The sequence below is a fragment of the Odontesthes bonariensis genome, chromosome 21 (genome assembly GCF_027942865.1).
Source record: "Odontesthes bonariensis isolate fOdoBon6 chromosome 21, fOdoBon6.hap1, whole genome shotgun sequence".
NCBI lineage: Eukaryota > Metazoa > Chordata > Actinopteri > Atheriniformes > Atherinopsidae > Odontesthes > Odontesthes bonariensis.
The window spans coordinates 6,783,409-6,811,249 of NC_134526.1; the positions used below are offsets into that span (position 1 = coordinate 6,783,409).

The following is a 27,841-nucleotide window of genomic DNA, read 5'->3' on the forward strand; positions in this document are numbered from 1 at the left end:
TATCCGCACTTTTGGAGAAAACGTTTCAAATACATGTTGTTAAATCATAAGGTGCAAGTGTAGTCCACTACCTGCAGTCTTTGTGGTCATTTGGGTTTTTGTAGTGGTCATATCTTTTATATTTTGAGGGGGTTACTTTATGCCTCATTGCGTTGAGTCTTTCAGACAGCTCATCCATGCGGATACTTCCATATGTTTCTTCAGTAATCCATGAAATGGCTGTTAGACAGACCCTGACCTCGTGCTCCTTATCCGTCCTCATCCGCAGCCATTGTCAGTGTAGTTCACGTTTATTCTGCACACTAACTTACAAGATTTTAAAGCTCTCACATGCTTCTGGTCAGTCACGTCATTATTTCAATTTGCTTTGTGGCTAAATGCAGATCACATGGCTCTAATGTCCGTTCGTGTGCGTGCATGTGTGCGTTGTGGGAAAACATATTAAATCTACCAGATAATCAACGTATTTCGGGTTCGTGGGAAATAAAAGAACAAAAGCTTCTAAATGACTTCTAAATGACTTCTTTATGCATTTTTGTTTATTGTAAATATTTTGACACGGTCACAAAAGACGCCAGCAAAGACCCTTCCATCTCTGAGCCAATAGCATCGGGGCAGGTTTAAAGGCGTCGAGGGCACGCGGTGGCTCCTCACTTCCTGGTTGAAGATGGCGGATGAGAATGAGACAGCACCGTTGCCGGAGAAAGAAGATGTAGAGGACCACGGACACTGTAGCGACTGTGAAAATGAAGATCACCACTTTGACGATGGGTAAGAAGGCAGTATTCACTCGTGCAGACTCGTAAAATGAGCCACACTGCCTCCCGGTTTACCAAAGTAAATGCTAACCGAAGCCGAGGACGAGGACTTGAAGACGGACAGCTATCGTTGGTGGTTGGCCAGCCCACTTGGTTCCCTCCTATTGGCTGAGAACGGTGTCTGCTCTCCAGTTCTTTGCTCTGATTGGCTGAGACTGAGTCCCGTTTCGTCACGTAGGCGGGATTTAGGATCGAATCCTAAAGCTATCTTAGCAAGGCGTAGCTGGGGGATAGAAGGAAAAATCTAAGTGGGCTTTAAAAGCGAGCCGTGTATCAAAAAACATCATTTTCTGCCACTCGTAGAACTTAAAGAAATAAACTACGTTTGTGTGAGGTTGGCAGATTGATAAAACCCATCAGCATTCCGTTACTGACTGTATTTAGCTGATCAACTCCAGCTGACATTTAGCGAGTTAGCTTCCATGCTAACTTAGCTGTCAAACCCCTTTTGTCCGAGTGTGGATACGGTGCCAAATCAAAAGTGAAAGAAGCTAAAAAAGCATGCTGTTTCACATGCATATTGCAAATTATGTTACCCTCTTTTGTCCTTGTCGATCAAAGGGTGTTGGGAGCTTTTCGCTCCCCCCTCTAATCACAGAAATAAGTAAGATCCAGAAGCAGCCTAGCTCTGAGGGGGTCTTACTGAAAATAGGCTTTGATGGAAATCCTGCTTTGCTTGGCATTTGCCTCACATGAAAGGAAACTCAAGCGTGCTAATATTGGGGCCTATCCTCACAGCGAGGAAAGAGAGGGCTACTGTAAGGCTGTGGTCCCCATCTTCAGTCTGTCTTTCCACTTGTAAACCCTTTTTTATATTTCATAGATTTGTAAAAGCGAGTTGCCAGAGACGATCCTCCTATTTTAAACTCATGAATTTCAGAGGTTCGTTGAGGCTGGAATTGGTGAAAATGGCTATTTTCTATAAATGTGTTGGATGTAATGGCACTACCATTGTTAGGGGAATGTGATGACCCTGTTAAATGCTGTGAAGCAAATCACTCTTTTCCCTAGCAGCACATGCAATGCCCCTTCACCCAACACAGGAACAAAGAGTGGATCTGACTGTTAGCTGCTCTACTCGTTGACGTGGAAGCCTGGAGAACAAGCTATTGAATGTTTTGTTGTCCATTGTCCCAGTCACTCACTGACCTCTTGTACATGCATATGTACACAAGCATATATGCCACATGCTCTTCTTCCAGAGGTCATGTGAATCCCCATCGGCAATGGGGTTGCACATGCAGCGCAGTGCTTGGCCTCTCTCCCCTCTCGGACACTAATGAGATTATCCTCTGTAAGTATGCTGTCATTCTCAAGATATATGGGAGGAGGCGTGTGGCTTCTAGGGTTTGGACTTCTTAAAAAAAAAAAAAAAAGGTTTGTCAAACAGAGAGTCTATGACAAGCTTTGAATCCGTTCAGTCCTGTGTGCCTTTGCACCCGATACTGGCAAACTCTATACGTACTCTGTAGACGAAGACAAAGATCTTGTGTTCCTAGCACACTGCATTTTATCTGTTCTACCAGTTTTTGTTTTTGAGACTTCATTGGTTTGCATTTAGTTGAGGAACAAGTTTGGTTGTTTCCTCACCTGCTCAAGAGCCACAGGAGGCACTGTCCCTTTTAAATGAACAGCTGTTGCAGTCCGTCTAGTATCAAGGATTCATGTGCACGGTGCTTAAATGATAAGACTGTGGGCAAATCACAAGCTTAGAAAGTTTTCCTTTTATGTATTTTCCTCCTTTAAAATTTACAAGCGGAAACACTTGTAATCTTCTAATTCGATCACGGTGGTTTTGTTTCTAAAATAAAATCCTGTCAACACACCGAAGGAAATTGTATAACGAGCTGGGATGTTAGTTTGAAAATCTAATTCTGTCTCGTTCCAGCGACCACGGTCTGGGTGACGACACTGGCGCCAAGAAGAAGAAAAAGAAGCAGAAGAAGAAGAAGAAAACAACTGGTGCCACAGAACCAGCTCAGGACCCGCTTGCCAAGGCATGAATTAATTCAATTCTGATTCTGAACAAATTTTAACACGAAAGGTCAGAAAATGAAAGCAAAAGATGGTAAAAATCAGTGCAGTTTTCATTTAATTTACCAAGGGAACAGTTGATTGAATTACTGCAGAGTGGATTGAAAAGCATCATCTGTTTGTTGACCCTCAGATGGAGCTCATTTGATGTGGACTGTGTTGTTTGCTGTTGTCTTTAATTCGTTACAACTTCTCACACAGGTGAATTCGTTGCCAGCTGATAAGCTACAGGAGATCCAAAAGGCAATTGAACTGTTTTCTGTTGGCCAAGGTCCTGCCAAAACCATGGAGGAGGCGAGTCGGAGGAGTTACCAGTTCTGGGACACGCAGCCTGTGCCCAAGCTAGGTGTGACGCATGTCGTGGCTATCAGTTCTTCTTCTCTGAAACTTAGACTCCACAGACCAGTGCCGTGCACAGCAGATATGCGCTTCTTGACATATGCTTTTGTTTACTGAAGGGGAGACGGTGACATCGCATGGCTCGATTGAACCTGACAAAGACCAGATTCGAGAGGAGCCCTACAGCCTCCCGCAGGGCTTCAGCTGGGACACCCTCGACCTGGGGGACTCTGCCGTGGTAAGAATCATACTGGCGGCAGGTTTTCAAGAAATAAATCAGTAGCAAGGTCATTGTGCCAATCTAAAGGAGACTTTTGTTGCCATCCTATTGGTTGTGATTGTTTTGTAACAATTAGAACGGAGGAAATGCTTTGATCTCCTCTTATTCTGAAACGTTTCATGAAATTAACATTTTATTGGCATGTCTGTTGATGTGTCAAAGTATTTAAAGTAGTAGCTGAAGAATAATTTGCATGCAGTGATGCAGAATAGACTGGATATGAAATGCAGATTACTGTCTATGTTGATGCTTAAATCATTTTACATCTTGTGGGTTTATGACTTTTTCAGGTCATGATTTTGTCTCTCATACTTTTTTCTTCCCCCCCTTTTTAAACCAAAATAAACCAGCTCAAGGAGCTTTACACTCTTCTCAATGAAAACTATGTGGAAGACGATGACAACATGTTCAGATTTGACTATTCTCCGGAGTTCCTGCTCTGGTAATTCTACAGATCTTTAAGAATTCAGTTTTATACCATGAGATGATGTTTAATTTCAAGGATCAGTGTTGTAAAGTCTCTGTAAAAGCATTCGTTTTGATGTAAAGTATCGGTCTGTTGCATTTGACTGACTCTTTTCTTCTCCAGGGCCCTGCGGCCTCCTGGCTGGTTGCCTCAGTGGCACTGCGGAGTGAGGGTCAACTCCAACCAGAAGCTGGTGGGGTTCATCAGCGCCATCCCAGCCAACATCCGCATCTACGACATGTAAGTTTACACAGAAGCGTCGAGTTCATAAGCATCTAAATATCTGGAATTATCTCAGTCTTTGGTTTTATTTTAAAAATGCACAATGTGGAAATGCAAACAAAGTCTTTTCATTGTTCATTTTGCGTTTTTAGAGACAAGAAAATGGTTGAGATCAATTTCCTCTGCGTCCACAAAAAGCTTCGCGCCAAGCGAGTGGCTCCGGTTCTGATCAGGGAGATCACCAGACGGGTCAACCTTCAGGGCATCTTCCAGGCCGTGTACACGGCCGGTGTGGTGCTGCCCAAGCCTGTGGGCACATGCAGGTTTGTCCAACAAAGAGACGCTCTTTCTCTTTTTCTTGTCCCAGAACGGTTTAGGCCCAAAATACATCTGTGACATGTTCAGAGAATATAAACTTGGCAGAGCTCTTAGATCCAAGGACTCAGGTCAGCTGGTCCAGTCCAGAGTCCAGACTAAACATGGAGAAGCAGCATTTAGCTGTTATGCTGCAAACAAGTGGAACAAACTGCCAGTGGAGATTAAACTTTCACTAAATGTAGACATTTTTAAATCCAGGTTAAAAACATTTCTGTTCTCATGTGTCTATGCATGAAATCTGCACGCTATCTTTGAACTTATCTGGACTGTTACTTGTTTTTAAATTCATTTAAATGATTTTATTTGTTTATCTCAATGCTTTTACTTTATGTGAAACACTTTGAATTGTTTTGTACATGAAATATGCTACACAAATAAATTTGATTTGTGTTCCAAGCCTTGCGTTCATTTTATTATGTTTCGCTTTCGCAGGTACTGGCATCGCTCTTTGAACCCACGGAAACTAATCGAAGTGAAGTTCTCCCACTTGAGCAGGAACATGACTATGCAGCGCACCATGAAGTTGTACCGCTTGCCTGAGGTCGGTGGAAACGGACACAAATTTGCGGTCGCTTCACAGCATGACGTCGTCTTTCATCGTGTCATTAACCGCCTCCTTTCCGTCTTCTCTTCTTCAGGCTCCAAAGACTCCCGGTCTGCGAGTAATGACCAAGAAAGATGTGCCGGTGGTGCATCGCCTTCTCCACGAGTACCTGAGTCAGTTCAACCTGGTGCCTGTCATGAACCCGGAGGAGGTGGAGCACTGGTTGTTGCCCCAGGAGAACATTATCGACACTTATCTGGTGGAGGTAAAGCTGAAGCCACGGAAACTGTCAGCACAGACTTTGTTAAAACGATCCCGGTATTTATGCTTTAAATGTTGTTCTCACAGAATGATGGTAAAGTGACAGACTTCCTCAGTTTCTATACGCTGCCCTCTACCATTATGAATCACCCTGTGCACCGCAGCCTGAAAGCAGCATACTCCTTCTATAACGTGCACACCACCACCCCCCTGCTCGACCTGATGTCTGATGCCCTCATCCTGGCCAAATCTGTACGTTCTCCACCTTTTTAAACACGTGTGCTCTCTCTGAAGTGTTCAAACCCATGAAACTGATGTTTTTCTTTTCTTATGTCCCTATACAGAAAGGATTTGATGTCTTTAATGCACTGGATCTTATGGAAAACAAGAATTTCTTGGAGAAACTGAAGTTCGGCATTGGTGATGGGAATCTACAGTATTATCTGTACAATTGGAAGTGTCCCAGTATGGGGTCGGAAAAGGTGGGATTGCCTCTTTATGTGCTCCTATAACCTCGGGTTATTTTCAGGAATTGCTTTCTTCATAGAGGGCTTCGGATAGCAGTTAAAAAAGCCTGAAATATTCACTCTTTCCTGTCCGAGATGGTCATTTATTAGCTATTTAAAGATCTTATGTCTGATTTATGCTGCCAGGAGAAGGATTTATTTGAGTGGGTTGGGGTGGAGCACGCCGCCCCAAGTGCTTTAAATCGAGAATCTGAGAACTCTTCAGAAAGTTGCCAGTGTTTGTAACCTTGGTAACCATGAAAATGACACACTTTTTAAAAAAAAAAAAAAAAACATGTATTTGTTGGTATTTCATGTTAATATAACAACATCCAAAACATATGGCAGTAAAGAAAATAATAAAATAAATGATTAAAAAAGATACAATAAACCGCAGTAATAGTCAGCAAATTACTGTGCAATGAATATGAAATAATAAAAATAAATAAGTAATTAAACACATATATAGATAAAAATAATAATAAATTTAAAAAAAAGTATTCAAAATGTAGGTTACAGCTTGCACTCCCAACAACAAATTAAATCATTTTTATTATCTCATTCTCCCTCCCTCAACAGTTCCAGAAATATCCTCCAAATATCATAAAATTCAGAAGCCCTCTTTCTAACAATATAGGTCAGTTTCTCAAGAGCCAAACTCGATGTTAAGTTATTTAACCAGCGGGTAAAAGAACCGACATTCTTCCAGCATAATGCGATGCAGCGTTTGGCCTGCAGTAAACAAAAGTGGAGGAGACACTCTTATTGCCACGTCTGTATTTTAAATTGTGTGACTCGTCAGACTGAAATGAGTTCGATTGGTTTTCCAGATGCTGAATGTTTCTGGTCGTGGTTGGTTTTAATTTTCTGTGTGTTGTGATGAAGCCTTCTTTATGATCAGAAAACGAACGTTTGCATGCACCGTGAGTCATATTGTTCTCCAATTCTGGTACCTAACGGCTCCACTGCTTCTTCCTCAGGTCGGGTTGGTGCTGCAGTGACATCCCTTTTACGCCATAAGCACGTGTCACCAACTGGCCAGGAGACCGCAGCGTGGACCGACGGCTTCCTGCCGTTGGAGAGGAAACGCACCGCCCATTTTTACTTTCTGACCTTTTGAACTTTGACCTGCACTACCGCTGCCAGGCAGGGAGGCGGGGGGGGAGCCCTCGGCTCCTCCCCCTCCCTCGATCACACGGACCTTAAGCCATTGAAGTTACCATCCCAAACAAAACGCATTTCATCTGAAAGCTGTCTCGACTGTACCAAACACGCGTACACACACGCGAGCGGTTTGCACAGATTCCCGGTCACCAAAATGCTCACTGTCGGCATATCTAGAACATCTACAGCACGTGTAAATAATGTCGGACGTAACTGCGGTTTCTGCCCTAACACGCGCAGACTAGAACCTACTGTTTATTTTATTCATTAATGTTGGAAGTGCTTTTTGCAATTAAAATAAAACTTGTCATTCTTAAGTTTTAGAGGAGAAAAAAAAAAAAAAATCAAAATGAGCTAAAAATATTTTAAAGTGAGATGAGGCTCAAAGAAATGAGGTAATAAATACCAAAAGTGGACATAAGATAAGGGCTTCTGTTAAGAGTTTCTTGTTATGCTTGTCTTTTTTTGTTTTGTTTTGTTTTTTCTCCCCCCCCCCCCCTCCCAATCACCCTCTGATCCAGCTGTCCTGGAGGTGTTTCAGCAGCTTGGCGTTGATCCTCTGCAGCTCCCCTCATCCCTATTAACTTTCAGGAGCCCACCTAACTGCACTAACAAAAGAAACCCTGAATCACAGACTGATAATGGATCAGCTCAGTTGGAGACAAAAATCAATCATTATCGATCTGGTTGGACTTGCTACGGAGAGGCCGAAGGTATTCTGACGGCGTTTGTTCCGCACCTTTATCAGCGGGGATGAGATTTGCAGCGACGCCTCGTGATTTAACTGCGCCCGGTTGCAACGTCCACCCTTTGTGATCCCACTGACTCTGACATGTCTTTCAGAAAACTCTGCGGGGGGAGGGGCTTGGAGCAAAATCAAAAATCCAAAGTGCCTCAGGGGACTTTTGGAGCCTTTCTGAGCTCATCGTGCAGACTACAAATAAGAAAAAAACAATGTATTTATTTAATAAAATGCAAATAATCACATTATAAAGCAACTAGCTTGCATGCACACCCAGAATCACGCTGAGTTCTTTGCTGAAGAGTTTTTAAGCTAACATCGCAGCTTGTATCTGCATTATTTAGGGATTTTATCACTCAGCCTCTGGATGATGCAGGCTCTGTCAGACGAAGTGGGAGAGGTTTCATGGTGGATGTTGGAGTTGGGCCCACGAGGAGCAGCTGTCTGGACTTGCAATATGTGCAGAGTGGATGATGATGACTGGGGAAAAGCCCCCAATTAAAGTGTTTCTTATGTAAAATGGTTCAGTTTGCAACCAATGTTTTTAAAAAAAAGAAGAAAATAACATGGATCTAGCGGTATTATGATGCAGGAAATGAATGTGAAGATGCAGGTGAACTTTTTTTTTTTTTTTTTTTTTTGAGCAAGAAATAAAATCTAGAAGTTGCTGTGAAGTTTTTTTTGCACATGCTTTGTCAAAAATAGAAAGGAAAATCTTAACTGAAGGACAACCGGCTCCAAAGTAGTTACAGAAAGCTTTTTGGGGGTGTGGGAATGCAAGTTTTTATAGCTAAACTTGTCCTCAAGTGTATCTATTTGCCTGAATGTTACAATTATTCCACTTGTTTTTCTGCGGATCACCTGACGAGCAAAAAATGCATTAATTTCCCACATTTTTCCCCTTCAGCAGCATGGTTTAAAAGCAGAAAAATACTAAATAAATACAGCACAAACACGCAGAATACTGCTCTGATAACATTAAATCTGAACTACATAGATCAAAATGAACCTGTGCTTTACATGGAATCAAAGTTTAAATACTTCGGCACTTAAAAGTAAACAATGAAATGTGACTTGTTTAATATTGGACATTTGTTTTAAACTTTATGTGTACATATGGAATACCACTGGTTAAGAAATTGGAAACTCATTTGATTAATACCCCAAACAAGATATTAGAACAAATGCTTAAAATTTGCTTTGAAATATTTTGTAATTTAGTTTTTATTGATATATAAGGTAGTGTGTATTCATATGCGCAAATACTGTTTTGATCTATTGTTTGTAGAAGACACAGAGGTCAACTCTAGTTGTGAAACAGCTGAGATTTCTTCTCTGGTTTTTTTGACGGGACGTTGCTGCCACATTAACCCCGACGCTAATTGGTCAAAACAGCATGACGCTATTTACACAAAGTCTCTGATTGGTCAGTTTTATCAACTGGCCGTTATGTGGGCGGGTTTGGATTTGACCTAATCAGGAAGTGAACCTGAGGTGGACTGGGTCGTCAACTTCACGCTGAGTGGAGAAAGTGACACCATGTTGGTCATTGCGTCGATTATTTGTGCAGCGTTAGTTGCATTTATAGTGAAGTATGTCTTCTTCAGCTCCGGGCCTAATCCTTTTGAAAAGGACACTCGTGAACCGCTGAAAACGATGATTCACGACAAGAAGGAGAAAAATAAAGTGCTGAAGCAAGGTGAGTTTCATCATCAAAGTTGTTGTATTTTTGCAGTTTAACTGGACTTTAACTGGAAATAAATTCGTGCAACTCTTAATAAACCGAGTACTGGTGGTACAGGTTTTGCAGCTTTGTTTAAAACAGCAGTTAAAAGTGAAGTTGAAGCCATAATGTTTAGAGGACTGAGCGTTTCAGGACGGTGATGGACGAGATTGACCGGTTTCTCAGGGATTTTGCAACTATATACATTTTGACTGTCAAGTTTATTGTTTTTGTTAGTTGAATAAGTACAAAAATAAGCCTTTTTTTATTATTTAGAATAAAATCTTGATTTAGAATGACATGATATCAAATTTGTGATGTTGGAATTTGGTGTATTCTTGTTTTCCATGATAACAAACTTACAGATCTCAGAAACCCAAAGATGATCTTCAAATCTGACATGAAACAGAGCAAAGAAATCACACTTTTATCTGTGGCGCAAACACTAATGACCCACTGTGGAAAGTTAATCGATTAAATCGTTAATTGATAAGTAAAAATATGTTGGTTTGCTCTTGGAATCCTCTGTTTTTTTAAATTTTTTTTTTACTACAGCTGTGTTTTTTCCACGTCTTTACTGTAGGTTTCCTAGCCAGTAAGGTTCCAGAGAACCTGGATGCAATCGTCATAGGCAGCGGTATCGGAGGGCTGGGGGTTGCTGTGCTGTTGGCTAAAACTGGAAAGAAAGTCCTGGTTCTGGAGCAGCACGATCGGGCCGGAGGATGCTGCCACACGTTCACCGAGAAGGGCTTCGAGTTTGATGTTGGTGAGATGAATGGCTTCCTCACGTCAAACCTGTCTTAAAATTAAGTGTTTCGTGTAAATCTCAGTCAGGCTGAGAGTCTAATTTTCTGCACTTTAGTCCTGTCCGGGTGGTAGTGTAATAAAATGGGGGGTTACTTTCGCATCAAGTCCAAACATGGCCTTTAAACATGGAAGTCTTGGTCTTGGCTGACTCTTGTAAACCATAGGAATCCACTACATTGGGGATCTGTTGGACCACAAGCCGTTCCGTTGCATGCTGGACCAGCTGACCAATGGACAGCTGCAGTGGGAGCCCCTGGACAACCCGTTTGACTGGGTAGTGCTGGGACCTCCGGAAAACCGCCGCCGCTACCCCATCTACAGCGGCAGGACTCGTTTCCCCGAGGAGCTGAAGAAGTGTTTCCCTGGAGAGGAGGCGGCCATCGACGAGTACCTGAGGCTGGTCAAGGTAGGGCCACGTGTTTGCGTTGCATGTGCAGCCTCGGTGCAGAAACTTATATCAGATGTAAATGCCTTTTTCTTCCTGTGAACTCTGCGTTTAGAAGCTGCACTTTAGCACAGAGAGACTTCGTTATCCAGACATCAGTTGATGTTGTCAAATCAAAATCAAAGGTCAAAAAAGAACTGTCTTGGACTCTCATTAGCTGCAGCATTACACAATTTAACCCCTGCACAGTGTGTATTCCACAGATATTCCACTTTCTCTGTCTTTACGGCGTCACTTCATTGCATTGTTTTTCAAGATGTTATTTCTTTTATTAGCTCACAGCGGCAGACATGAACTTCAAGCTCAATAGGCTTGAAGTCTCTCCTAAAAACAATAACAATGACAATTTGCACAACTGCTCATTTTGCACTAATAACATTTGCACAAATATCATCATAGTACAATATGATGTAAATTATCCATATACCCTATATTTCTTATTGGTTCAGTCTGCTCAGTTAAATTAATTTTTTTCCTTTATTGTTAAATGTACAAATCTGTTTTTATTTTATTTATTTTATCTTATTTAGTTTACTGATGTTCATTATTATTATTATTATTTACCCTACTACTCTTCATACAGTAGATTTGTATATAGCTAATGTTTATTCTCTATTTTCATTCTATTTCTATTCTAATTCTATTCTATTTATTCATTCTATTTGCTTGTTAAATATACGATGCTGCTGCTGCAACCCAATAATTTCCCAAATTGGGATGAATAAAGTACTTATCTATCTATCTATCTATCTATCTATCTATCTATCTATCTATCTATCTATCTATCTATCTATCTATCTATCTATCTATCTATAAAGTCACTGCTGTTTTACCTTGTTTATTGTCAAATATATTTACATGAAGTTAGTTAGTTAGTCCTTTTTTACAATCTTATTAGTTGATTATCCCTGTGGAAGATGCAATGTGCTTTAACCTAAACGGTATTCAAATATCGCAACAATGATCTAGTCATATTAGCATTTTTTAACTTCAGTAATCACGTAAAAGCATGCTTTAAACATAAAATGCAAAACTTTTGAGCAGGTAGAAGATTTTTACCCTTGCAGCTTTTCATTCCTGTCTCATTAGTAAAAGGCACATGGTTGTTTTTACGTAGGTAAGTTCCTACCTGAGTGAAATATCTGGAAGTATCTAAGCAGCAGCTGTGATAACAGCTGTTTGAATTCACTGCTACCAAGCCACAGTGTAAGTGTGATCGAATTCTTACTGCAGTGCTCATAAATGTCTCTTTCCAACTTTTCTAAACCTCTTGATGCATTGCAACAAGGTCAAGTAAAAGATTATAGCGTGTGAATGTGGTTTGAGCTATTCGACTGTACCCGTGGTGTCCCACACACCACTGCAGCAGGTGTTCAATTATTTGAGTTAACTTGAATCAGATATACGATGAAACAGAAAACCACCGTCCACATAGGCAAGGCAATTTTATTTGTAGTGCACAATGTGTACACAAGGCAGTTCAAAGTGCTTTACAGCTACATAAAATCACAAGAAGGCAATAAAATATAAACATAAAAAATGAAGAAGAGTGCAGGTAAAACACTTTCAGGTGTCATATGCACAGCTAAATAGAACTGTTTTCAGACTGGATTTAAACATTGTCAGAGTTGAGGCCTGTCTCACATCTTCTGGAAGGCTGTTCCAGATTTTAGGGGCATAAAACTGAAACGCAGCCTCACCTTGTTTAGTCCTGACTCTGGGCACCAGCAGGAGACCCCTCCCTGAGGTTCTCAGAGCCCGAGTTGGTTCATATGGCTCTAACATGTCACCATGAAGACTTGTACCCGAGCAGAGCTGTTTTAAAGTCTATTCTCTGAGCGACAGGAAGCCAGTGCAGAGACCTGAGCACTGGACTAATACGGTCGTATTTCCTGGTTCTAGTCAGGACTCGAGCAGCAGCGTTCTGGATGTACTGCAGCTGTCTTACAGCCCGTTTAGAGCCCAGTGAGCAGGCCGTTACAGTAGTCTAACCTGCTGGAGACAAACGCATGGATCAGTCTTTCTAAGTCTGCTTTAGACACTATTCCTTTGATTCTGGTGATGTTTTTTAGATGGTAAAAAGCTGCTGATGTTACTGATTTAATGTGGCTGTTAAAGTTCAGGTCTGAGTCCAATATTACCCCGAGATTTCTAACCCGATTATTACAGGGTGGCCGCGGGTCCTTAAAAAGTCGTAAATTGTCTTAAATTCAGATTGAATGGGTCTTAAATATTTGTGTATTTTTCTTTTTGCTCTAAAGGAACAGTATTTTTTAAAAAAAATATATTTACTTGATTTTATAAGCATTTGTTCATGGGACTTAAATGTTCTGAAAATATTGTAATAAATTTAATTTAGGACAGTGATGACATTTTTGTGATCTTTTCGCATGACACACATTTAGCCGATGTTCTTAAACTCAACCGTCATTTGTCATTTTACCATACTGTCAGTGTGTTTACTTGGTATTTCCATCGTACGTTTGGTCTTAAATTTCATTTAGAAGTGGTATTAAAAGGTCTTAAAAAGTCTTAAGTTTAACTTGTTTATACCTGTATACACCCTGTATTAGGTTAATAGTTAAGAGTACCAACTTAATGATTGTGAATAGAGCTTGTTTTCATTACTGATTTGAGAATATTTGGCCAGAAACGCATCTGAAAGCAGAACAACGGTGTTTTCTGTGCGAAACGAAGTGGGATCGCGAACAGAACTGCCGTTCTCATGCGACCGCCGTCTGTGTGTTTTGTCTTCAGAAAGCCGGCCGCGGTATCTGGCTCCTCGCTTTGCTGAAGCTCTGCCCAGCCCCCGTGGCCAAGTTCCTGATCTACACCGGCCTGGTCAAACGCCTGTCGTTCTTCTTCGAAATGGCCCCCCGCAGCCTGACAGACGTGGTCAACGAGCTGACGGAGAACAAGGATCTCAGAGCCGTCTTCACCTACATCTTCGGCACTTACGGTAGGATGCGCTGCAGCTCCGCTCCGACGGTGGAATCTGATTTCTTCTCCAGCATGCTGCTCACCGTTTTCTGTCTCCATCTGCAGGAAACATGCCAAAAGATTCCAGCTTCTCCATGCACAGTTTGCTGGTCACTCACTACCTGAACGGCGCCTGGTACCCTAAAGGTGGCGCCACTGAAATAGCCTACAATATGATCCCCATCATTGAGAAGGCAGGCGGTGCCGTTCTGGTTCGAGCCCCAGTCAAGCGGATCTTGTTCAACGATGCCAAGGAAGCTTATGGTGGGAGAGATTTCCTCAGTTTATCGCAGCAGGTAGCGCCCACAGAGATGAACTCACGGGATTTGGATGTCTGGTTGCAGGTGTCAGCGTGTTGAAGGGTCAGGAGGAAATACTTGTCCACGCTCCTATGGTCATCTCTAATGCTGGCATCTTCAACACCTACGAGAAGCTGCTGCCCAAAGAGCTCCAGGCCATGCCAGGTCAGACAGGATTAGTTTCATTTGGCAGTTTTGGCTTGAAAATGTCCCATTATGTAAATGTATTTTATTTACACAGCCCTTTACAGACAATCCTTACGATGTACCAAAGTGCTTTACAGCAGGTAACAAATAAAGAGAAGACAAATAAAATAACAAACAAATAAAAACAATAAAATACAACAAGATAAAATAAGATAAAAGTATCATCATACTACTGGGTATTAAAAGAAATCCTAAATAAGAAGGTTTATAGCCTAGATTTGAAGATGGTGAAAAAAAATCAACTCAAATAATCATCATAAAATGGCAGAAAAGTGCCAAATTACCCCAGTTTAGGGGTTGCCACTGGAAGTTGTGAATATTTGTTTTACTTATTGATGGGTTAACCGTAGAGCAGCGCTAATGCAACGGTGACTCCACACTCTCGCATTAGTTTTAAAGTACTGTATATGCACTCCAGGTTATTCTTTCTTAAAAAACTGGATGTGTTGTACCACTCAGCCTTACGTTTCTTCGCAGGTGCTACAGCCAGGTCTCACCACTGCACTCTTTATGAAACTGTACAATGGTCTTCTCTCTCCATCCGAAGAAAAATCCATTGCTAAAGCCCTAATGGGTAAACTACCTTTATACATTTTTAATTTGTTTTCTTTTCAAAATAGTGTTTACAGGACGAGGTCATCAGAAAAAATACTTTTACATATTCCACTTACAAGAACTCAACTTGGGAAAACAGCCTTTTCATCATATGCACCAAAAGCTTGGAATGAACTTCAAGCTACTCTAAATCTTGAAGTTCTTCCATCCATAAATTCTTTTAAAGACCTTTTAAAATTATCATTAACTGACCACTGCAATTGTTTTTAATTTCATTCCTTGTTCGCTGTTTTTGTTGTTTTTTTTAGTGTCTGTGTATACTCAGTTTTTAATATGTTTACTTCTGTTTAGATGTGATGTAGTAGTGGTTTTGTCGTGTCTCTTGTGTTTTATTGTAATGTAACTTTTTTAAGCCGCCTTCTTGGCCAGGACTCCCTGGCAGAAGAGTTATTGTAACTCAATGGGACCATTTCCTGGTTAAAGAAAGGTTAAATAAAAATAAAGTGGGCTGTGACTCTCCTGCCTTGCAGCCATCCAGGAGCAGATCGGTATGATGAAGCACGGTGAGGGCGGTTTGAGCGTCTTCGTGGGTCTGAATGGAACCAAGGAGGAGCTGGGCCTGAAAGCAGACAACTACTGGATCTTTTCCGAGAACAATTACGATGAACTGTATGTTGCTTTTTGTTTAAATTCCCTCATAATTCAGTTTAGTTTGTTTGGTCGGTTGCAGTTCTACAGAAGCGCCTGTTTTCCTTTTTAAAGGGTGGAGACGTACCTTAATGGAGAGAGGGAGGAGTCTGCTAAAAAAATACCTCTGCTGTTTGTCGCCTCCCCGTCGGCTAAAGATTCCACCTGGGAGAAGAGATCACCCGGTACAGACACGACAGATAAGACTTTATCTGATATTTTTACAAGATAATCTTTTTCACCCCCTTTCCAAACGTCTCTTTCCGTGTTTCTCACCCCAGGAAAGTCCACTTTAAGTCTGGTCAGCTTTGCCAACTATGAATGGTTCGATGATTGGAAGGACGGCAAAGTGACCAACAGAGGGCCCGACTACAAAGATCTGAAACAAGCGTTCATTGATACTGCTCTGGAGGTGGTTATGGACGTGTTCCCGAAGATCAACAGAGACAAGGTGAACTCTTTGGATCTCTGCTTTTCTTCTCACTCCTCATAAGCTGTGGATAGTATCACTGTTAGGCGTAGAGTTTGGCACCTTTCTTACTTTTCAAGCTTCCCTCGTGTCTAAAAACAGATCCTGCTCCAGTGGCCTTAAACCCCCCCCTTTTTTTTTTTTTTTAAATCCTTAATGGCATTTTGTACTGGACCTTATGCAAGAACATCCTAATTTAAACAACCAAAAATTATCTGCACGAATAGCTTGTAAATTTCACTTTATTTAAAAGATGGCTCTTCACGTGAGGTGCAAGATTGCAAGATTTAACCTTTAAATCAGACCATAATACGTGAGGATGATCAGTGAGATATCAGACCGGAGAAAATTACAGCCAACAGAAGGCGATGTTGTGTTGTCAGGAGCAACAGAGGATAAAATTAGACGTGGGTGGAAATCCTGAGGAACGAGAGATGAGACTTTTCATCCTTCATAACGACTGAAATGTAGCTTCTGCTGTTGTGAAATGTAACAATCAGCCACCCAAGCATAAACGGGACGAGAAAATCAGTGAGTGGGACGTCTATTGGGCCAGTTTTGCATTATTTCCAGTTAAGGATGCTTTGTGTGTTATAATTAGTTTTAATCAGGTTCTTATTGGTGTTATTTTGTCTATAACTCGTTGTTATTGTAGCCCATCTTTACCAGTAATCCCCTCCAAATGTTCCCATTTCCCATTTCAATCTGCAGCCCATAGCAGTGGTAATTAGGATATGATGCCCTTTTGAAAAAGCATTTTAAAACCTTGGAACTGTTTGAAGAGAATCTCCAAAAAGCAGACGGCTTTCTAAAAGATATAAGACAAAAAATTCTGGTAAAGGGGACTGAAAAGTCTCCCGTCCTGAGCGTGCCTGAGGCGACTGTGGAGAGGAACGACTCCCTTTGAACAGGAAGAAACCTCTGGCAGAACCAGAACCAGGAAGGGTGGCCATCCGCCTCCACCAGCTGGGGTTTGAGAGGACAGAAAAGAGGGAAAAAAACACTGTAACACCATTCAAAGGATATCTGTTCAAACAGGGAAACACCAGTTAATGACCACAATAATGTCACATGTACATAATATCATTTGAGAAATTAAACAGGGGAAAAAGAAAAGATGAAAGAAAGAAACCTGTTTTATATGCGAGTCAAATGATAAATTCTGGTCAAAAATAACTCCAAGGTTCCTCACTGTAGAACTAGAAGCCAAGGAAATGCCATCTAGAGTAACTATATAGCTCGGGGATGGGCAACTTCCATGATAAAGAGGGCCAACATTTTTTTATTGGAGGGCCACATGACCACGCACTTCGAACAATTGGATATGAAAGACGCTACAAATGATTCTCAATAAGAACACATTTTATATGAATTTATATCTGTATGTTTATTGCACCAACATACAACTATTTTCTGCATATAAATGCATTTTAACACGTCCTTAATAAGCAACAAAGACAAAACATTTGCTTAAAAAAGAGTGCAAAAAGGAATTTGAACTCCTTCATAACAAAGAACAAAACTGAAGAGGTACTCGTCTTCCCATTTTGGCTGAAAAATGCGATTTTCTCCGTCAAGTTTTCTCTTTTTGCCACTGCTAGTGGCCATGGCTCTTGACTTTCCTATTCGCTGTTGCGTAAAGTGGCCCGGGCCCCGCTATTGTTTGCGTATAGCGGTCTCTCTATCAGTCAACAGTATAATTAAATGTTTTTTTTTTAATTATTAAATTATTATTGATATATTTGCGGGCCGTACTGAATGAGGACGAGGGCCGTGTGCGGCCCCCGGGCCGCCAGTTGCCCATCCCTGCTCTAGAGTAACTATATAGCTCGACAATTTCTCCCTAGAGCGCTCAGGTCCAAAGACAACGACTTCAGTTTTGTCTGAACTTTGAAGCAGTCATCCAGGTCTTTATGTCTTTAAGACATGTTTTCATCAGTTTTTCACCTTTTATTTGTGGGAAATTATATATTTTTTAATTATTTACTGAATTGAAATCAAAGCCATCATAGCTATCGTATAAAAAATATTCACAGTGCCTGTTTGTTCTGTTTGTGTAGGTCGAATACATCGATGCTGGAACCCCCATCACTAACACTCACTATATAGGAGCCCCCAAAGGTGAGATCTACGGAGCGGATCATGGCATCGCCCGCTTCAGCCCTGAACTCAGCGCCACGATAAGACCTCAGACTCCGCTGAAGAACCTCTACCTGACAGGTGCGTCCATTTGTCCGTGCATTAAACTAGGGAGCGTCAGTCCTCTGCGCTCATCTCACACGGTGTCTTCTGTTTGTCTTCTGTTTCGCAGGCCAGGATGTGTTTTTGTGCGGCTTCGCCGGCGCCCTCGCCGGAGCGCTCTCCTGCGGCTCGGTCATTCTCAACCGCAACCTCCACCTGGACGCCGTCGCCCTGGCAAAGAGAACCAAATTAGTCACCAACAAGCTGAAAGACGAGTAATCGGGGACACATGCTACCACACGTCAGCACTAATTTACGTTGGACTGCGTTAGTTTGGCTAAACTGTCAGTAACACGAGACGTATTGACCTATGTCTGGTTAATGGCTGAGCTTGTGCTTGTCCAGCTGCACTCATTCAAACTAACATAACGTGGCACAAACGTGTTCGAGTTAATTCATGTCTGCTGTGTTTGATATTTTATACTTCACTTTGTGCCTAATTATGTCATTTGGTTGCAAACAATAAACCGGTTTTAACTTTATCTCTAAAGTCTCCTGTTTGTTTTTTTTAAACTAAAAATAATTTATAGCCTTTGTGTCTTTAGGAAAACGGTGAACAAACCTTTTATATATTTATTTTCTGGTAAATGCTTGTAAACCATCTGTTATTGTTTAGCTATAATATTGTTTTTTTCTCTAATTTGTTTTACTGGACTGTAAATGTCCAGGAAACACGAGTGGGCTCACACACACACACAAAAAAAAGTAGATTTTTTAAGCTTTCTGATTAGTTGGCGTACATAAGGGGTGTGATTTTTCGATTTTTTTTTTTTTTTCTCATAATTTTTTGATTCTGGCGACAGTTATGCAAAGCCATTTTCCGGCCGCTGGGGGACGTTGGCGAATGTGCGCCGAGCAGTCTTTAAGGTAAACTTTAAAAACAGCATATTATGTCAACAAAAAAGAAAGTAAAACACTTAGCTGCTGCAAAACAACGCCACTGCAGCTGTTTCTTTGCTTCACGCAGACAGAGAATTAACTACCTGCTGGTTAACCTGCTAAAACCAGTTTATTTAGAGAGCCTCGGTAGCTAGCTAACTGAGCTTAGCTAAAGCAAGTTAAACGCAGCACATCTTAACGGTTGTTGTCGTGAAGTGGACATTTTTTTTCTTTTGATGTTAATTTTTTGGTTAATTTGTGCTTAATTGGAGGAAGATGAACGCGTTCACCAAAAAGTTGCGTTACGAGCTGCTGGCGGAGGTCGGAGAGGGCTCCTTCGGTAAGGTGTACAAAGCCAGGCAGGTGGGGGAGGAACAGCGCCTCCTGGCGGTGAAGAAATTCAACTTTCGCTGGGACGCGCCGGAGATGGGAATCCCTCCCTTCATGATCCGAGAGGTGGCGCTGCTGCGCAAAATGGGCTACTTCAACCATCCCAACATTGTCAAGTATGTTTATGGCTGATTTATCCAAATAACACGTAAAAAATGAGCTCTAATAGGGATACATTCTCATTTATATTGTTTGGAATTATTGTATGAAATTAGGTTTGAAGTAGTGTTCGAAAGTAAGGTTTTACTTATCCAGAAATTATATTATCTGGTTTTTACTGAGTTTTAAGTTGGGTAAATCAAACTTCAGATGAACAGCAACGCGTGACATAGTATACAGTGTAATTTATTTACCAGAGACCTCAATAAAAGCAGAAGTTTTGTCCGTTTGCTGGTCTGGAGCATTCAGGTGTGTGTTAGCACAATAAAGGGAAGCAATTGTTGCTGCACTGGAAAACCTGCCCCTCCAAAAATAACTTTAAAAAAAACAACAAATACAAGACGTTTCTGCTTGAAATAAGCAACAAAATCTGCCAATGGAACTAATGAAAATCGGCTTGTCAAGATTTCTTGAAATAATATTTGATATTTAGGACTTTTGAGTTAAAAGTGATCTTGAAATTAGCTTAAAAACCTCTTCAAATGAAAAAAAAAAGCTTGTTTCATGTGAAATATGACTCAAAACAAGATGTTTTCAAGTCTTTTTCACCTAACAAGATATTGTATTAAAACAAGTCCCTATATCTGTCTGAAATATACTTGTTAGGCAGCTGTGTCTTATATTAAGTGTAATGAGATACTCAATGAGACAAATATACTTGGTAAGATTTAGATTTTTTCCAGTGTGCCCATCAATCTGGGAAGGGTTATAAGGACATTTCCAACCTATTTGGAGTCCATCATTCTACTGAGTGAAAGATTAATAATGAGTGGACGTCCCAGCAAGTTCACCCCCAAGATCAAAAACCCAAGAGCTACATCTCAGACTCCACAGGCTTCAGTTAGCATGTTAAACGTTAAAATTCATGACAGCACAGATAGAACAAGACTGAACAAGTATGGCTTGTTTGGAAGGGTTGCACGGTGGTGGAGGGTTGATGATCTGGGCTTATTCTGCAACCACAGGACCTGGGCACCTTCTATTCTAGTCTGAAAAAGAAAAGAATCTTAAGGACCTTAAGAGAGCTGTATATAAACAAAAAGCTACAAATCTCAATGAGCAGAAGAAATGTTGTAAAGAAATGTGGACTTGAGACCGATAATGCCATAAAAAAATAACAATTACTTCTGCTTATTACTGCTAAATGTGGTCCTACAAACTGATGAATAATGAGGTTATGTTGGTTAAATGCATAATAACAAGATATAATCAGTCGTGTGTTCTCTATTTGAGGCTTTATTTACTTCATTGCAGGACATGGTAAAGACCAGATGATTTTTTTTAGAAAAACGTGTACTTTTGATCATGCTTGAATATGGCATGTTTTATTTGAAAGGAATCCTCATCTGCTGTGATAAAGGTTTGATATTAAGTGACTCAGTGCATGTTCACAGAAAGGCAGCACGATGGAGCGATCTTACAGAGCATTTAAAGGTGCTTTACGGTGTGTAAACCCTTTAGATTTGTCTTTATTTCTGCGTAAATATAAAAATCTTAAAAGTAGAAAAAAAGCAAATGAGGCAAAGACCGTGTATTTGGTCGTTTGTTTCCCTGAGAACTTGATTCTCTCGGAAAAATGGCGGCGTTAGTGTTCTGGTTTGTTGCATCTGAGCTTGGAAGAGAAGTCTTGTCACTGTTGGAAGAATCGGCTCTGAGTGATACGACGAAGTTCTAAAGAAACACGTCTGAACATCTGTCTGTGAATTGCATCTAAAGGGAAAAAATGGTCATGCAACAAGAAAACAAACCTAAAGGTATGTGTCGCTCTGCAGAAGAATGGTTAAAGGAGACCAAAGTTCCTGTTTTATCATGCTTATACATCATATTTGATCATCTTTCAAGCAGTAAATGTTTTCTTAATTGATTGATTTGGTTTGCCTTGTTTAGTTTTAGCTGATATTTCTGCAGAAGGGTTTACGGACTTTCACATTTATGTGACCTGTATGCTCCGCAGGCTTCTGGATGCCTCTGCTGTACCAGTCGGCTCCACCCTGGACCTCACTCTGGTGTTGGAATACATCGACCAGGACCTGTCCACTTACCTCTCAAAGGTTCCTGCTCCTGGACTGAGCCACGACAGCATTAAGGTGTGAACCCATCATCTGTTTGCGCGTTAATATCGTGGCAGACACGGTGGTAATTGCTGCCGTGCCGCTTCCAGGATGTGATGCTGCAGCTGCTGCGAGGGCTGGACTTCTTACACACCAACCTGGTGCTGCACCGCGACTTAAAGCCCGACAACGTCCTGGTTAGCAGCCGCGGGGAAATCAAGATCGCAGACTTTGGACTGGCACGGATGCACGCCTTCAACATTGCCCTTACTCCGGGTGTAAGTGTTAAATGTTACCGCTGTTATCCTGTGTGGTATCTTATCAGATCCTGAGGCATGAAACGTTCTTTTTGTCTCATCTTTTGAGAGGTTTCGCGGCTCATATTCGCTCCCTGACTCTGCTCAGGTGGTGACGCTGTGGTATCGGGCTCCTGAGGTGCTTCTGAACTCTGTTTACATGTCCTCTGTGGACATGTGGAGCGCTGGCTGCATCTTTGCCGAGCTCTTCCTCTTGAGGTGAGGAAATAAAAGAACTAGGGCTGGGCAACGATTAAAATCTAATTAATCACATGATTTCCCTGATTAATCGTGATTAATCGCATTTGTACGCAGAATCCAAAAATCAATTCAAAAGTAGCGTATAGCTTTTAGCATTTAGTTGTATTTTAAATGTGCTGCCATATGAATGAAAGTGCCATAACATTTGTTGTGCAAACACACTTTTAACATCAGCATCTTTCTGTAGTTTTTATGTAGAAGCCTCGCTCCACTGTCTGTTTCCTTGAATGACTTGCTGCTATCAGTTGTGTGTTTTGCCTTTAAGTGATATTTTAGACTGGAACTACTACGCTGAGAAGACAATTCAACTTGGCTGTAAATGCAGGAGTTTTTTTTAAATTTTATTTTGAAAGACGTGCTTTTATGTTGAAACAAGTAAAACAGGAAGTAGCGCCGGTTAGCTCCGTGAGCTTCACACAGAGACCGAGGAGCACCTGTAACGGTGATGTCCTAGCCTAGCAAGCCAGACCCGTACAGCAAAAAGCTGTGCAGGGGTCTAGTGACGCTGGATAGCAGTGTGGGCGGGATAAACGGTTGTCTGTTAAGTTGCCTCTGCACTCAACGCCACGCAATAGGATGGCGCAACAACCAATCAGAGCGTCGTCCCACCAACAGAGCAAGTTGGTAAATTAAACTTTTATCGTTCCCGGTGAGCAAAACTCCGAAAACGTCCTTTTTTTCAAGAAAAACTTAAGTGCAGTTCTCTGTTCGTCTCGCAAAGAAAACTCTATATTTAAATCTTCTGGAGTCGCTGCCAAAGCCAAATCGAAAGACTGTTCGCTGGGCGCAGCCCTTGTTTACCTCTCTCTGGAACTACACACTGAAACGTCGCACCTCTGTCGTCACTAGGTAGCACGGCCTCCGACCCCACTCCTCACGATTTGATTGGCCCGATTAAATTTCGATTTTCAGCCTCGCAAAACGACCACAAGTGACTAGACTAGCCCGGGAGCAAATTCAATTTGCGGTCACTAGGGGCGTCTAGATTTCTAGGCTAGCGATGTCCAACTTTAAATTGAAAATGGCCGAGTAAAAGTTCCGTACCCTTCCCCGTGTTTGGTGGATCCGCAGCAGAAAGCAACAGACTTTTACAATAATAAAACCTGCTTTAATGCGCGATAAAATATTTATCCGCGTTAAATAATTAATAAGTTAACGCGATAATAACGAGTTAACGCGCCCAGCCCTAATAAGATCACAAAAGATGGATTTTAAAACTAGATTTAAAGCAGACTTTTCTAGATTCTTCTTTTTCGTTTTGCAGGCCGTTGTTTAAGGGATACTCAGAGGTGCAGCAGCTGCAGAAAATCTTCGAGTGAGTGTCTTTGTTCTTTCTGTAAAAGTTTGTGATTCCCTTTTTTTCCCCATGGAGCCTTAAAATCAGGCAGGGATGGTGGTGTTGATTCTCTTTGTCAGGGTGATCGGTTTGCCCCCCGAGGAGGACTGGCCTCAGGACAGCCCGATCTCATACTCGGAGAGCTGGGGACCCAGAGGCTCCTGCACCGAACTGCTGCCCAACCTGGACCCAGACGAGAAGGACCTGCTGTCTGTGAGCTCATCTTTGAATTTAATTCCATGTCTATGGAAGTTTTTATGTGCCATCAGTTTGAATACGAATTTCTAATATTGAATTTTTTACAGCATCAAAATCAGACTTTGAATTTGAAAAACCAACAGTGTAAAAAAAAAAATCAATTTCTAAAAACATCAACTTAAAACAATTCAGAGGAAAAAAATTCAACTTCTAAAAATTCAGTGGAAAAAAAAATAACTTAAAAAAATTCAGAGGAAAAAAATTTAACTTCTAAAAATTCAGTGGAAAAAAATTCAACATTAAAAAATTCAGAGGAAAAAAATTTAACTTCAAAAACTTCAATGGAAAAAGAACCAGACTCAACATCCGGGTAAACAGGGAGAAGCAATCGATCCCCGTCTCAATTAATCCAATGGCAGCCAATCAACTTACACTCCATTGAATTTTTTGAAGTTGAATTTTTTTCCACTGATTTTTGTTTGTAGAAATTGATTTTTAAAATATAAAGTCTGATTTTGATGCTGTAAAAATTCAATATTAGAAATTCGTATTCAAACTGATGGCACAGGAAAAACTTCCATACATGTCCTGTTGCAAAGATTCTTATTTCCAATTATTCTTAATCACCAAACTACACACTCAATAGTTCAACAGTTCAGCCAGGAAGAAGATAAGTTTCTGCTCAACTAAAGTACACCAGTCAGCCACGATGTAAAACCCCCCCGATAGTTGAGATGATAACACTGATTAATGGCACCTGCTCGGAGGTGGGACACAAATTAGTCAGCAAGTGATCAGTTAATGTGCTTACAGCAGATAAAATGGACGAGCTTAAGGACTTAAGTGACTGACAGATTGTGTGTGAGGATCTCCGACACAGCACTCGCAGTGTTTACACCGATCAGAAAAGATAAGGGATGGACAAATGTCATTCATCCCTTTTCCACAGTGCTGCTTTGAGACGCAAGTAGCCAAGGCAAAGCTGAGCTGTGTCATTGGAGGTGAAGCCGAAGCCTGCCCGTCTCCTCAGTTCAGTGCATCTCCAGTATTGATGTTTAGGGCGCTGTGTATACATCACAAGTTGCTCGTGACCATTATCTCGCCTTTAATGTTTCGTACCACCAGTTGGTGCTAATCCATCCTGCCTAATATGCTGCATAGAGTGACACTCACGAAGGCTGTTTTCAAGCTTATAAACAACATTTGAAACCACTTTTGCAGAATTCGTTTGGTGTTTTACATGGAAAACGTGGAAAAAACTTCTTTTCATAAGCGTAGACGGATGACAGGAAGAGGACAGTTTGGGATCTTTGCTCCGATGTGGAAAAAATCAGGAGAATCTAGAGCGATTCAAACACGCTGTTGGAGGAGACATCAGGAGGGAAGTGATGACATGCATGGCCAGGTGTGCATGGTTGTGTTCAAGTTGTTGTCTAGTGGATCATCTGTGGAGCCCCCCCCCTGCAGATGATAACATGTTGCAACCTCAGAAGTCTTGTAGGGTTTATAGGCGCATTCCCACTGTAGGAACCTTTGGCAGTTCCTATAACCTTTTCAGGAACGGGGCCGTTTTATAAAGGAACCATTTTAGCTCCTTCTCCGAGGCTGGGGCTGTGTTCGAAACCGCATACTTCTCCTACTACTCCTACTACTCCTACTACTCATAAACTTTAACTTTTTTTAAGTTCCCGGATGCATACTAGATTCTCCGAAATGTTGGGTATGCATCATGAGGTTAGTACTCATACTCAAACTACCCAAGATGCAACGTAACGTGACGTCGCCGAACGTCATTTCCTGTCAAAACGGCAGTTTCAAGCTAGCTACAACGAGGGTAGGTTCACTTCCTGTTTTCAAAACAAAAGCACCAATTGTATGGTAATGGCTTTCCCTATAATAAAAGGCAACGGGTATTTTATTTTGTGAAAATAACCGGAAGTGCGTTGCTCACTGCGGCTAGCTTTATTAGCGCCGAATTCGTCGAACAAAATTGTAAACAGCCGGTATTGTCTCAGATTTTCAACACGTTGGGGATCTAAACGACTACTTTCTCTCCTGAAAATGTTTCAAATGTTGCTAAAGTTTACAGAGTTTAGAGCTTAAGCGAAATCAGCTTCAGGCCGGCTGATTTCGGCTCGGGCAGGAGCGAAATGCATTGTGGGTAAACGCTCTGCATACTGTCTGATCGATCAGTATGTAGTATGTGGTTTTGAACACAGCCTGGGTGTTTGGTGGTTGGTAGCTCCGCCCCTTGTCAGATTTCCTCTTCTTCGTGTTCCTGATCTGCTCAACACAAACGGTAGAATAACGGCTGAAATGTTTCCTCATACGACACGGACACAACCTGCGCGTGTTTAATAAGTTAAACCTCCACGTGGTCTCCTTTGTCTGCGGCGCTCTGCTCTCCTTCCTTCATGAAACCAAGAAGTACGGCCTGCGCTCCATCCTTCGTCTCCTGACTCTCTCTGTGAGCTCTTCCAGCCTCGATGTTAGACGCCCGATGTGATCGTCCATGATTAAAGGGATAGTTCGCCTCTTTTGACATGAAGCTGTATGACATCCCATATTAGCAATATCATTTCTGAACATCTTCTTACCCCCTGCTGCGTCCTGTGAGCCGAGTTCCAGCCTCGTTTTGGTGTTGATGAAGGTAGTCCGGCTAGTTGGCTGGGGTTTAAAAAAATAAAGCGTTTTGCTTTTCAGAACAATATGCGTTCAAAAGAGTAATACATTTGCATCACAAAACTCACAAACTCTGCTCACAGGACGCAGCAGGGGGTAAGAAAATGTTCATAAATGATGTTGTTAATATGGGATGTCATACAGCTTTATGTCAAAAGAACTATCCCTTTAATATCACCATCATGCAGACCATGAACACGGTGGCCTCCATGTTAGTTTTTTGGTGGTGTTTTTTTCTTCTCTCCTTACTTTTCACGGGTTTTGTTTTGTTTTGTTTTGTTGTTGAATGTGGCGCGAAAGTAACACGTCGCTGTCGCAGACGGTTGTGTCACATCAGGGTCCCGACTCATGTGCGAATGCAAACTGAAACAGTTCCCCTGGGGAAGGACAGGTATTAGAACGTAATTCCAGATGGACCGTTCTCAGAACTGCGTTCTCAGAACTGCTCTGTCCGAATGCGGCTCATGTCTTGTTGAGCTGGAGCTGTTTTCCCTGCACACTTGTAGGCAGCTGGTTTTATTGTGGCTGATTGGTGTCACTTTATTATAAATAATGAGTGAATAAATCTACATTCTACATGTTCATGGAGTAACATAAAGAGTCCACAGCCCTGTTAGCTGTCCTGTGAGGGTGTTTTTGAGCTCTGTGTTGAATCAGTTTAGCTGATGTTGCCATAGTGAACGTGTTCACCATGCAAACCGTGTTCATTTAGGCCCGAGGCTGATGGAAATGTTGCTAGTTTTAAACCAGATTTCATGGCAAACTAACACTGCTGTCATGCAGACCTGTTTGCTGTTTAAATGCTGGTTTGCCTCATCAGGTAAATTAAGGGGAAAGTAGATGAGAGTTTCTGACTAACTGAGATCAGTTTAAGACCAAAGGAGTCACAGCAGCAGCACTCTGACCCCGGTAATTTTCTTCAAGCTGTTGATAAAGTGTGACGTCTCCTTACCTGCAGCAATGTTTGCTATTCAGCCCGAGCGGTCGCATCTCAGCTGCCAAAGCCTTGGCTCATCCTTTCTTTGCGAAGCACTGAAGATTTGGGTTGAACGAGGAAAGGAAGGAGGGGAAAAAAAGATTCTGCAAGCAACTGGTGTCGAGCCGTAAGATCCACTCTTCTACCCTCTGAGCCTGGCTGGATTTCACCGGCATCATGAGAGACTGTGGTCAGGAGAGAGGTTTGGAGCATCTGGAAGAAGCTAAAGCTTGAAACTTACGGCACAAAATCTTTCAGAAACATTTTGTTTTATTTGTACATCTGGTTTGCACAGTGTGTTGTTTCAGTTTCACACTAAATGTAGAATTACCTTGTTGTTGAGAGTCATTGTAAGAGAAAAGGATGCTGTTTTGAGCTAATTTAAGTTGATTATAGTTGTATTGTTTTTGTTTTCCTTGAGATTTTTTTTATTCTTGGCATCAGAGG

The 27,841-nt window shown here is 41.5% G+C and overlaps 3 protein-coding genes across 3 annotated transcripts; all 3 read left to right on the forward strand.

Annotated features, from left to right (window-relative positions):
- Positions 1-637: 637 nt before the first annotated feature.
- On the forward strand, positions 638-8,428 carry LOC142372045 (glycylpeptide N-tetradecanoyltransferase 1-like). The gene is made up of 12 exons (XM_075454819.1): positions 638-771; positions 2,707-2,815; positions 3,054-3,198; positions 3,311-3,429; positions 3,822-3,913; positions 4,061-4,177; positions 4,312-4,482; positions 4,970-5,078; positions 5,176-5,346; positions 5,430-5,594; positions 5,687-5,824; positions 6,829-8,428. Exons 1-12 carry the CDS (start codon positions 668-670, stop codon positions 6,847-6,849), a joined length of 1,461 nt encoding a protein of 486 aa, XP_075310934.1. The 5' UTR covers positions 638-667; the 3' UTR covers positions 6,850-8,428.
- An 800-nt stretch (positions 8,429-9,228) lies between these two features.
- Positions 9,229-18,648, forward strand: retsat.2 (retinol saturase, tandem duplicate 2). Its single transcript, XM_075454031.1, has 11 exons — positions 9,229-9,453; positions 10,061-10,243; positions 10,449-10,690; positions 13,487-13,688; positions 13,775-13,972; positions 14,053-14,172; positions 15,300-15,438; positions 15,532-15,641; positions 15,738-15,907; positions 17,986-18,145; positions 18,237-18,648. Exons 1-11 carry the CDS (start codon positions 9,294-9,296, stop codon positions 18,383-18,385), a joined length of 1,833 nt encoding a protein of 610 aa, XP_075310146.1. The 5' UTR covers positions 9,229-9,293; the 3' UTR covers positions 18,386-18,648.
- A 673-nt stretch (positions 18,649-19,321) lies between these two features.
- Positions 19,322-27,829, forward strand: cdk21 (cyclin-dependent kinase 21). The gene is made up of 7 exons (XM_075454032.1): positions 19,322-19,551; positions 21,549-21,681; positions 21,756-21,923; positions 22,051-22,160; positions 23,467-23,517; positions 23,619-23,751; positions 27,377-27,829. The coding sequence occupies exons 1-7, from the start codon at positions 19,322-19,324 to the stop codon at positions 27,452-27,454; spliced, it is 903 nt and encodes a 300-aa protein (XP_075310147.1). The 3' UTR covers positions 27,455-27,829.
- The last annotated feature ends 12 nt before the right edge of the window (positions 27,830-27,841 follow it).

Bases quoted from the DNA above. Each gene is read 5' to 3' on its own strand.
- LOC142372045 (XM_075454819.1), top strand. From the start codon at position 668: ATGGCGGATGAGAATGAGACAGCACCGTTGCCGGAGAAAGAAGATGTA. The intron at 2,816-3,053 runs GCATGAATTAAT...CTTCTCACACAG, and splicing joins CTCAGGACCCGCTTGCCAAG to GTGAATTCGTTGCCAGCTGA. The intron at 5,825-6,828 runs GTGGGATTGCCT...CTTCTTCCTCAG, and splicing joins CCAGTATGGGGTCGGAAAAG to GTCGGGTTGGTGCTGCAGTG.
- retsat.2 (XM_075454031.1), top strand. From the start codon at position 9,294: ATGTTGGTCATTGCGTCGATTATTTGTGCAGCGTTAGTTGCATTTATA. The intron at 13,973-14,052 runs GTGGGAGAGATT...GTCTGGTTGCAG, and splicing joins CGATGCCAAGGAAGCTTATG to GTGTCAGCGTGTTGAAGGGT. The intron at 15,908-17,985 runs GTGAACTCTTTG...CTGTTTGTGTAG, and splicing joins CGAAGATCAACAGAGACAAG to GTCGAATACATCGATGCTGG.
- cdk21 (XM_075454032.1), top strand. From the start codon at position 19,322: ATGAACGCGTTCACCAAAAAGTTGCGTTACGAGCTGCTGGCGGAGGTC. The intron at 19,552-21,548 runs GTATGTTTATGG...TATGCTCCGCAG, and splicing joins AACCATCCCAACATTGTCAA to GCTTCTGGATGCCTCTGCTG. The intron at 21,924-22,050 runs GTAAGTGTTAAA...GACTCTGCTCAG, and splicing joins ACATTGCCCTTACTCCGGGT to GTGGTGACGCTGTGGTATCG.